Raw genomic sequence first — 12,075 nt, forward strand, 5'->3', positions numbered from 1 at the left:
CCAGAGTGCACTGTGTTACTACGGTCTGTACTCAGAGTACACTGTGTTACTACGGTCTACTACCCAGAGTACACTGTGTTACTACGGTCTACTACCCAGAGTACACTGTGTTACTACTGTCTACTACCCAGAGTACACTGTGTTACTACGGTCTACTACTCAGAGTACACTGTGTTACTACGGTCTGTACTCAGAGTACACTGTTTTCAACTCATATGTTTGTCAGTGAGGAGAGTGGTTTCTGGTAGTTTCTCACGGAGGGTGAGTTTCTCAGGGTGGGGATTATGTGGAGAGAGCTGGGGGGAGGAGGAGGAAGAGATTTAGTAGCAGGGGTGAGGAAGAGATTTAGTAGCAGGGGTGAGGAAGAGGAAGAGATTTAGTAGCAGGGGTGAGGAAGAGATTTAGTAGCAGGGGTGAGGAAGAGGAAGATATTTAGTAGCAGGGGTGAGGAAGAGGAAGATATTTAGTAGCAGGGGTGAGGAAGAGGAAGATATTTAGTAGCAGGGGGAGGAGGAAGATATTTAGTAGCAGGGGGAGGAAGAGGAAGAGATTTAGTAGCAGGGGGAGGAAGAGGAAGAGATTTAGCAGCAGGGGCGAGGAAGAGATTTAGTAGCAGGGGTGAGGAAGATATTTAGTAGCAGGAGTGAGGAAGAGGAAGATATTTAGTAGCAGGAGTGAGGAAGAGGAAGATATTTAGTAGCAGGAGTGAGGAAGATGAAGATATTTAGTAGCAGGGGTGAGGAAGAGGAAGATATTTAGTAGCAGGGGTGAGGAAGAGGAAAATATTTAGTAGCAGAGGTGAGGAAGAGGAAGATATTTAGTAGCAGCGGGAGGAAGAGGAAGAGATTTAGCAGCAGGGGTGAGGAAGAGGAAGAGATTTAGTAGCAGGGGGAGGAGGAGGAAGAGATTTAGTAGCAGGGGGAGGAAGATATTTAGTAGCAGGGGTGAGGAAGAGGAAGAGATTTAGTAGCAGGGGTGAGGAAGAGGAATAGATTTAGCAGCAGGGGTGAGGAAGAGGAAGAGATTTAGCAGCAGGGGGAGGAAGAGGAAGAGATTTAGTAGCAGGGGGAGGAAGATATTTAGTAGCAGGGGTGAGGAAGAGGAAGATATTTAGTAACGGGGGAGGAAGATATTTAGTAGCAGGGGTGAGGAAGAGGAAGATATTTAGTAGCAGGGGTGAGGAAGAGGAAGAGATTTAGTAGCAGGGGGAGGAAGATATTTAGTAGCAGGGGTGAGGAAGAGGAAGAGATTTAGTAGCAGGGGTGAGGAAGAGGAAGAGATTTAGCAGCAGGGGTGAGGAAGAGGAAGAGATTTAGCAGCAGGGGTGAGGAAGAGGAAGATATTTAGTAGCAGGGGGAGGAAGATATTTAGTAGCAGGGGTGAGGAAGAGGAAGAGATTTAGCAGCAGGGGTGAGGAAGAGGAAGATATTTAGTAGCAGGGGTGAGGAAGAGGAAGAGATTTAGCAGCAGGGGGAGGAAGAGGAAGAGATTTAGTAGCAGGGGGAGGAAGATATTTAGTAGCAGGGGTGAAAAAGAGGAAGATATTTAGTAGCAGGGGTGAGGAAGAGGAAGATATTTAGTAGCAGGGGTGAGGAAGAGGAAGATATTTAGCAGCAGGGGTGAGGAAGAGGAAGAGATTTAGTAGCAGGGGGAGGAAGATATTTAGTAGCAGGGGTGAGGAAGATATTTAGTAGCAGGGGTGAGGAAGAGGAAGATATTTAGTGGCAGGGGGAGGAAGATATTTAGTAGCAGGGGTGAGGAAGAGGAAGAGATTTAGTAGCAGGGGTGAGGAAGAGGAAGATATTTAGCAGCAGGGGTGAGGAAGAGGAAGAGATTTAGTAGCAGGGGGAGGAAGATATTTAGTAGCAGGGGTGAGGAAGATATTTAGTAGCAGGGGTGAGGAAGAGGAAGATATTTAGTAGCAGGGGGAGGAAGATATTTAGTAGCAGGGGTGAGGAAGAGGATGTATGTGTAAAATGACTGGGCATTCTTCTAGTTATTTTTCTTCTTTTGCGGGGTTGAGGGAGTCCCGGGTGACGACCTCGTGAAGCTGGTTGAGAGAATGCAGAGAGTGTTGGAAAACCATTCCTCATGAAGCTGGTTGAGAGAATGCAGAGACTGTTGGAAAACCATTCCTCATGAAGCTGGTTGAGAGAATGCAGAGAGTGTTGGAAAACCATTCCTCATGAAGCTGGTTGAGAGAATGCAGAGAGTGTTGGAAAACCATTCCTCATGAAGCTGGTTGAGAGAATGCAGAGAGTGTTGGAAAACCATTCCTCATGAAGCTGGTTGAGAGAATGCAGAGAGTGTTGGGAAAACCATTCCTCATGAAGCTGGTTGAGAGAATGCAGAGTGTTGGAAAACCATTCCTCATGAAGCTGGTTGAGAGAATGCAGAGAGTGTTGGAAAACCATTCCTCATGAAGCTGGTTGAGAGAATGCAGATAGTGTTGGAAAACCATTCCTCATGAAGCTGGTTGAGAGAATGCAGAGAGTGTTGGAAAACCATTCCTCATGAAGCTGGTTGAGAGAATGCAGAGAGTGTTGGAAAACCATTCCTCATGAAGCTGGTTGAGAGAATGCAGAGAGTGTTGGAAAACCATTCCTCATGAAGCTGGTTGAGAGAATACACAGAGTGTGCAAAGATGTCATCAAGGCAAAGGGTGGCTACTTTGAAAAAATCTCAACTATAAAAATATATATTTTATTTGTTTAACACTTTTTTTTTTGGTTACTACATGATTCCATATGTGTTATTTCATAGTTTTGATGTTTTCACTATTATTTTACAATGTAGAAAATAGTAAAAAAAATATATAGAAAAGTCCTTGAATGAGTAGCTGTGTCCAAACTGTTGACTGGTACTGTACATCAGAGGAGGCTGGTGGTTGGAGCTATAGGAGGACGGGCTCATTGTCATGTCTGTGAACCACATGTTTGACTCCGTTCCTTTTGATTCCGTTCCAGACGTTACAAAGAGCCCATCCTCCTATAGCTCCTCCCACCAGCCTATATATATATATATCGAGGAGGGGTGTGACTTTGACTTGGGAATGGGTGAGGAGGAGGGGTGTGACTTTGACTCTGGGAGGGGTGAGGAGGAGAGGAGGAGGGGTGTGACTTTGACTAGGGGAGGGGTGAGGCGGAGAGGAGGAGGGGTGTGACTTTTACTAGGGGATGGGTGAGGAGGAGAGGTGTGACTTTGACTAGGGGAGGGGTGTGACTGACTAGGGGATGGGTGAGGAGGAGGAGGAGGGGTGTGACTTTGACTAGGGGATGGGTGAGGAGGAGGGGTGTGACTTTGACTAGGGGAGGAGTGAGGGGAGGGATGAGGAAGAGGGGAGTGACTTTGACTAGGGGAGGAGTGAGGGGAGGGATGAGGAAGAGGGGAGTGACTTTGACTAGGGGAGGGGTGAGGAGGAGGGGTGTTTTAAGGCTGGTTTGTCTCACAATTATCTCTGAGTGAGTGGCGTGTTGCTAACATTTTCAATTGTGCGTGTCTGTCTTTGAATCAATCAGCCTGTCTGTCTGTCTGTCTGTCTGTCTGTCTGTGTGTGTGTGTGTGTGTGTGTGTGTGTGTGTGTGATTGTTTGCTCGGGCCATGCTTGGTTGACTCCAGGCCATTGTGTGTGTGTGTGTGTGTGTGTGTGTGTGTGTGATTGTTTGCTCGGGCCATGCTTGGTTGACTCCAGGCTGTTGTGTGTGTGTGTGTGTGTGTGTGTGTGTGTGTGTGTGTGTGTGTGTGTGTGTGTGTGTTGGTTGACTCCAGGCCGTTGTACAGATGTGCTTCGTTGCTGTTCTCCTCACATGTTCATCCTTCCTGTGCCTTCAACCCTGACCCCTCCAACTGTTCTCCTCACATGTTCATCCTTCCTGTGCCTTCAACCCTGACCCCTCCAACTGTTCTCCTCACATGTTCATCCTTCCTGTGCCTTCAACCCTGACCCCTCCTTCCTGTGCCTTCAACCCTGACCCCTCCAACTGTTCTCCTCACATGTTCATCCTTCCTGTGCCTTCAACCCTGACCCCGCCTTCCTGTGCCTTCAACCCTGACCCCTCCAACTGTTCTCCTCACATGTTCATCCTTCCTGTGCCTTCAACCCTGACCCCTCCTTCCTGTGCCTTCAACCCTGACCCCTCCAACTGTTCTCCTCACATTTTCATCCTTCCTGTGCCTTCAACCCTGACCCCTCCAACTGTTCTCCTCACATGTTCATCCTTCCTGTGCCTTCAACCCTGACCCCTCCTTCCTGTGCCTTCAACCCTGACCCCTCCAACTGTTCTCCTCAAATATACAATACTATTGATTCCTATTGATTCTCTCTCCCTCCTCCTCTCCCTCCTCCTCTCCTCCTCCTCCTCCTCTCCCTGATCATCCTCCTCCTCCCTCTCCTCCTCTCTCTTCTCCTCTTTTCCCCCCTCTTCCTCCTCCTCTCCCTCCTCCTCTCCCTCCTCTTCCTCCTCCTCTTCCTCCTCTGCCTCCTTTGTTCCTGTGTGGCTGATCACCTCGCTGCACATGCTCGTGTGTGTGTGTCCGTGTGTGTGTGTGTGTGTGTGTGTGTGTGTGTGTCCGTGTGTGTAAATAGAGAAGAACACCAGAACACACTCCTGGTCACTCCTCGTCCTCAGAGAGAGAGAGAGAGATGTGTATTGAACTCTAGTAGTTCCCCCTCCTCGTCCTCAGAGAGAGAGAGAGATGTGTATTGGCCTCTCTAGTAGTTCACCCTCTTCGTCCTCAGAGAGAGAGAGAGATGTGTATTGAACTCTAGTAGTTCCCCCTCCTCGTCCTCAGAGAGAGAGAGAGATGTGTATTGGCCTCTCTAGTAGTTCCCCCTCCTCGTCCTCAGAGAGAGAGAGAGATGTGTATTGAACTCTAGTAGTTCCCCCTCCTCGTCCTCAGAGAGAGAGAGATGTGTATTGAACTCTAGTAGTTCCCCCTCCTCGTCCTCAGAGAGAGAGAGAGATGTGTATTGAACTCTAGTAGTTCACCCTCTTCGTCCTCAGAGAGAGAGAGAGATGTGTATTGAACTCTAGTAGTTCCCCCTCTTCGTCCTCAGAGAGAGAGAGATGTGTATTGAACTCTAGTAGTTCACCCTCCTCGTCCTCAGAGAGAGAGAGATGTGTATTGAACTCTCTAGTAGTTCACCCTCTTCGTCCTCAGAGAGAGAGAGAGAGAGAGATGTGTATTGAACTCTCTAGTAGTTCCCCCTCCTCGTCCTCAGAGAGAGAGAGATGTGTATTGAACTCTAGTAGTTCCCCCTCCTCGTCCTCAGAGAGAGAGAGATGTGTATTGAACTCTCTAGTAGTTCACCCTCTTCGTCCTCAGAGAGAGAGAGAGAGAGAGATGTGTATTGAACTCTCTAGTAGTTCACCCTCTTCGTCCTCAGAGAGAGAGAGAGATGTGTATTGAACTCTCTAGTAGTTCCCCCTCCTCGTCCTCAGAGAGAGAGAGAGATGTGTATTGAACTCTAGTAGTTCACCCTCTTCGTCCTCAGAGAGAGAGAGAGAGATGTGTATTGAACTCTAGTAGTTCCCCCTCCTCGTCCTCAGAGAGAGAGAGATGTGTATTGAACTCTAGTAGTTCACCCTCTTCGTCCTCAGAGAGAGAGAGAGATGTGTATTGACCTCTAGTAGTTCCCCCTCCTCGTCCTCAGAGAGAGAGAGATGTGTATTGAACACTAGTAGTTCCCCCTCTTCGTCCTCAGAGAGAGAGAGAGAGATGTGTATTGAACTCTAGTAGTTCCCCCTCCTCGTCCTCAGAGAGAGAGAGAGATGTGTATTGACCTCTAGTAGTTCCCCCTCCTCGTCCTCAGAGAGAGAGAGATGTGTATTGAACTCTAGTAGTTCCCCCTCCTCGTCCTCAGAGAGAGAGAGATGTGTATTGACCTCTAGTAGTTACCCCTCCTCGTCCTCAGAGAGAGAGAGATGTGTATTGACCTCTAGTAGTTCCCCCTCCTCGTCCTCAGAGAGAGAGAGATGTGTATTGAACTCTAGTAGTTCCCCCTCCTCGTCCTCAGAGAGAGAGAGAGATGTGTATTGAACTCTCTAGTAGGTCACCCTCTTCGTCCTCAGAGAGAGAGAGAGATGTGTATTGAACTCTCTAGTAGTTCCCCCTCCTCGTCCTCAGAGAGAGAGAGAGATGTGTATTGAACTCTAGTAGTTCACCCTCTTCGTCCTCAGAGAGAGAGAGATGTGTATTGAACTCTAGTAGTTCCCCCTCCTCGTCCTCAGAGAGAGAGAGATGTGTATTGACCTCTCTAGTAGGTCACCCTCTTCGTCCTCAGAGAGAGAGAGAGATGTGTATTGAACTCTCTAGTAGTTCCCCCTCCTCGTCCTCAGAGAGAGAGAGAGATGTGTATTGAACTCTAGTAGTTCACCCTCTTCGTCCTCAGAGAGAGAGAGATGTGTATTGAACTCTAGTAGTTCACCCTCTTCGTCCTCAGAGAGAGAGAGAGAGAGAGATGTGTATTGAACTCTCTAGTAGTTCCCCCTCCTCGTCCTCAGAGAGAGAGAGAGATGTGTATTGAACTCTAGTAGTTCACCCTCTTCGTCCTCAGAGAGAGAGAGAGAGATGTGTATTGAACTCTAGTAGTTCACCCTCTTCGTCCTCAGAGAGAGAGAGAGAGAGAGATGTGTATTGAACTCTCTAGTAGTTCCCCCTCTTCGTCCTCAGAGAGAGAGAGATGTGTATTGACCTCTCTAGTAGTTCACCCTCTTCGTCCTCAGAGAGAGAGAGAGATGTGTATTGAACTCTCTAGTAGTTCCCCCTCTTCGTCCTCAGAGAGAGAGAGAGATGTGTATTGAACTCTCTAGTAGTTCACCCTCTTCGTCCTCAGAGAGAGAGAGAGAGAGAGATGTGTATTGACCTCTCTAGTAGTTCACCCTCTTCGTCCTCAGAGAGAGAGAGATGTGTATTGACCTCTCTAGTAGTTCACCCTCCTCGTCCTCAGAGAGAGAGAGATGTGTATTGAACTCTCTAGTAGGTCACCCTCCTCGTCCTCAGAGAGAGAGAGATGTGTATTGAACTCTCTAGTAGGTCACCCTCCTCGTCCTCATCTCAGTCTGTCTCCAGAACTGGGTCTTTATCTTCATAATGCTGTACCTAAACAAGTAATTTCCCCTCATAACACACAAGATTATAAAATAATACACACAATATTATAAAATAATACACACAATATTATAAAATAATACACACAATATTATAAAATAATACACACAATATTATAAAATAATACACACAAAAAAAAGACAGAGATACAGTCAACAACAATATACAGTCAACAACAATATACAGTCAACAACAATATACAGTCAACAACAACATACAGTCAACAACAACATACAGTCAACAACAACATACAGTCAACAACAACATACAGTCAACAACAACATACAGTCAACAACAACATACAGTCAACAACAATATACAGTCAACGACAACATACAGTCAACAACAACAACATACAGTCAACAACAATATACAGTCAACAACAATATACAGTCAACAACAACATACAGTCAACAACAACATACAGTCAACAACAACATACAGTCAACAACAATATACAGTCAACGACAACATACAGTCAACAACAACATACAGTCAACAACAACAATATACAGTCAACAACAATATACAGTCAACAACAACATACAGTCAACAACAACAACATACAGTCAACAACAATATACAGTCAACAACAACATACAGTCAACAACAACATACAGTCAACAACAACAATATACAGTCAACAACAACATACAGTCAACAACAACATACAGTCAACAACAATATACAGTCAACAACAACATACAGTCAACAACAACATACAGTCAACAACAACATACAGTCAACAACAATATACAGTCAACGACGACATACAGTCAACAACAACATACAGTCAACAACAACATACAGTCAACAACAATATACAGTCAACAACAATATACAGTCAACAACATACAACAATATACAGTCAACAACAACAACATACAGTCAACAACAACATACAGTCAACAACAATATACAGTCAACGACAACATACAGTCAACGACAATATACAGTCAACAACAACATACAGTCAACAACAATATATAGTCAACAACAACATACAGTCAACAACAACATACAGTCAACAACAACATACAGTCAACAACAACATACAGTCAACAACAACATACAGTCAACAACAACATACAGTCAACAACAATATACAGTCAACGACAACATACAGTCAACAACAACAACATACAGTCAACAACAATATACAGTCAACAACAATATACAGTCAACAACAACATACAGTCAACAACAACATACAGTCAACAACAACATACAGTCAACAACAATATACAGTCAACAACAATATACAGTCAACAACAACATACAGTCAACAACAACATACAGTCAACAACAACATACAGTCAACAACAACATACAGTCAACAACAACATACAGTCAACAACAATATACAGTCAACAGCAACATACAGTCAACAACAATATACAGTCAACAGCAACATACAGTCAACAACAACATACAGTCAACAACAATATACAGTCAACAGCAACATACAGTCAACAACAACATACAGTCAACAACAACATACAGTCAACAACAATATACAGTCAACAACAACATACAGTCAACAACAACATACAGTCAACAACAACATACAGTCAACAACAACATACAGTCAACAACAACATACAGTCAACAACAACATACAGTCAACAACAATATACAGTCAACGACAACATACAGTCAACAACAACAACATACAGTCAACAACAATATACAGTCAACAACAATATACAGTCAACAACAACATACAGTCAACAACAACATACAGTCAACAACAACATACAGTCAACAACAATATACAGTCAACGACAACATACAGTCAACAACAACATACAGTCAACAACAACAATATACAGTCAACAACAATATACAGTCAACAACAACATACAGTCAACAACAACAACATACAGTCAACAACAATATACAGTCAACAACAACATACAGTCAACAACAACATACAGTCAACAACAACAATATACAGTCAACAACAACATACAGTCAACAACAACATACAGTCAACAACAACATACAGTCAACAACAACATACAGTCAACAACAACATACAGTCAACAACAACATACAGTCAACAACAATATACAGTCAACGACGACATACAGTCAACAACAACATACAGTCAACAACAACATACAGTCAACAACAATATACAGTCAACAACAATATACAGTCAACAACATACAACAATATACAGTCAACAACAACAACATACAGTCAACAACAACATACAGTCAACAACAATATACAGTCAACGACAACATACAGTCAACGACAATATACAGTCAACAACAACATACAGTCAACAACAATATATAGTCAACAACAACATACAGTCAACAACAACATACAGTCAACAACAACATACAGTCAACAACAACATACAGTCAACAACAACATACAGTCAACAACAACATACAGTCAACAACAATATACAGTCAACGACAACATACAGTCAACAACAACAACATACAGTCAACAACAATATACAGTCAACAACAATATACAGTCAACAACAACATACAGTCAACAACAACATACAGTCAACAACAACATACAGTCAACAACAATATACAGTCAACAACAATATACAGTCAACAACATACAACAATATACAGTCAACAACAACAACATACAGTCAACAACAACATACAGTCAACAACAATATACAGTCAACGACAACATACAGTCAACGACAATATACAGTCAACAACAACATACAGTCAACAACAATATATAGTCAACAACAACATACAGTCAACAACAACATACAGTCAACAACAACATACAGTCAACAACAACATACAGTCAACAACAACATACAGTCAACAACAACATACAGTCAACAACAATATACAGTCAACGACAACATACAGTCAACAACAACAACATACAGTCAACAACAATATACAGTCAACAACAATATACAGTCAACAACAACATACAGTCAACAACAACATACAGTCAACAACAACATACAGTCAACAACAATATACAGTCAACGACAATATACAGTCAACAACAATATAGTCAACAACAACATACAGTCAACAACAATATACAGTCAACAACAACATACAGTCAACAACAACATACAGTCAACAACAATATACAGTCAACAACAACATACAGTCAACAACAACATACAGTCAACAACAATATACAGTCAACAACAATATACAGTCAACAACAACATACAGTCAACAACAACATACAGTCAACAACAACATACAGTCAACAACAACATACAGTCAACAACAACATACAGTCAACAACAACATACAGTCAACAACAATATACAGTCAACAGCAACATACAGTCAACAACAATATACAGTCAACAGCAACATACAGTCAACAACAACATACAGTCAACAACAATATACAGTCAACAGCAACATACAGTCAACAACAACATACAGTCAACAACAACATACAGTCAACAACAACATACAGTCAACAACAACATACAGTCAACAACAATATACAGTCAACAGCAACATACAGTCAACAACAACATACAGTCAACAACAACATACAGTCAACAACAATATACAGTCAACAGCAACATACAGTCAACAGCAACATACAGTCAACAACAACATACAGTCAACAACAATATACAGTCAACAACAACATACAGTCAACAACAACATACATTCAACAACAATATACAGTCAACAGCAACATACAGTCAACAACAACATACAGTCAACAACAACATACAGTCAACAACAATATACAGTCAACAGCAACATACAGTCAACAACAATATACAGTCAACAACAACATACAGTCAACAACAACATACAGTCAACAACAACATACAGTCAACAACAATATACAGTCAACAACATACAGTCAACAACAACATACAGTCAACAACAACATACATTCAACAACAATATACAGTCAACAGCAACATACAGTCAACAGCAACATACAGTCAACAACAACATACAGTCAACAACAATATACAGTCAACAACAATATACAGTCAACAACAACATACAGTCAACAACAATATACAGTCAACAACAACATACAGTCAACAACAACATACAGTCAACAGCAACATACAGTCAACAACAACATACAGTCAACAACAACATACAACAATATACAGTCAATAACAACATACAGTCAACAACAACATACAGTCAACAACAACATACAGTCAACAACAACATACAGTCAACAACAATATACAACAATATACAGTCAATAACAACATACAGTCAACAACAACATACAACAATATACAGTCAACGACAACATACAGTCAACAACAACATACAGTCAACAACAATATACAACAATATACAGTCAACAACAATATACTCTGTCTCTCTCTCTCTCTCTCTCTCTCTCTCTCTTTCTGTGTCTCTCTGTCTCTCGCGCCCTCTCTCTCTCTCTCTGTCTCTCTGTCCCTCTCTCTCTCCCTCTGTCTCTCCCTCTCTCTCTCCCACTCTGCTATGGAATTGTAAAATAGAGGATCCACTGTCTCCAGTCCTGTTTCAGCCTTAACTCTCGACCTTCACAGCTTCTCCACGTCGGCCAGAGAGCAGTACCAGAAGCTGATGATCATGCACGGCAACATGGGAACCCTCTATCAGAACATGCTGGACTACTTCGCTATGGACTCCAAGAAGACCTCCGTGGAGGAATTATTCACAGACCTCAGCAACTTCAGAACCATGTTCCTGGTGAGTGGAGATCTGTCAGTCTGTCTGTCCATATCAACTAACTGTAATCTGTCTCCATATCAACTAACTGTAATCTGTCTCCATATCAACTAACTGTAATCTGTCTCCATATCAACTAACTGTAATCTGTCTCCATATCAACTAACTTTAATCTGTCTCCATATCAACTAACTGTAATCTGTCTCCATATCAACTAACTGTAATCTGTCTCCATATCAACTAACTGTAATCTGTCTCCATATTAACTAACTGTAATCTGTCTCTATATCAAC

The 12,075-nt window shown here is 42.6% G+C and overlaps 1 protein-coding gene across 1 annotated transcript in view; it reads left to right on the forward strand.

Moving 5' to 3' along the window:
- Positions 1–11,803, forward strand: part of LOC118936645 (protein diaphanous homolog 3-like) — a gene marked incomplete at its 3' end in the record, with an annotated part of 107,401 nt that extends 95,598 nt beyond the window's left edge. The window contains exon 8 of the mRNA XM_036973923.1: positions 11,639–11,803. Within this exon, the coding sequence (XP_036829818.1) occupies positions 11,639–11,803 (165 nt within the window). The remainder of the gene's footprint in view (positions 1–11,638) is intronic.
- Between the last annotated feature and the right edge of the window lie 272 nt (positions 11,804–12,075).

The sequence above is a fragment of the Oncorhynchus mykiss genome, unplaced genomic scaffold (assembly GCF_013265735.2).
Source record: "Oncorhynchus mykiss isolate Arlee unplaced genomic scaffold, USDA_OmykA_1.1 un_scaffold_360, whole genome shotgun sequence".
NCBI lineage: Eukaryota > Metazoa > Chordata > Actinopteri > Salmoniformes > Salmonidae > Oncorhynchus > Oncorhynchus mykiss.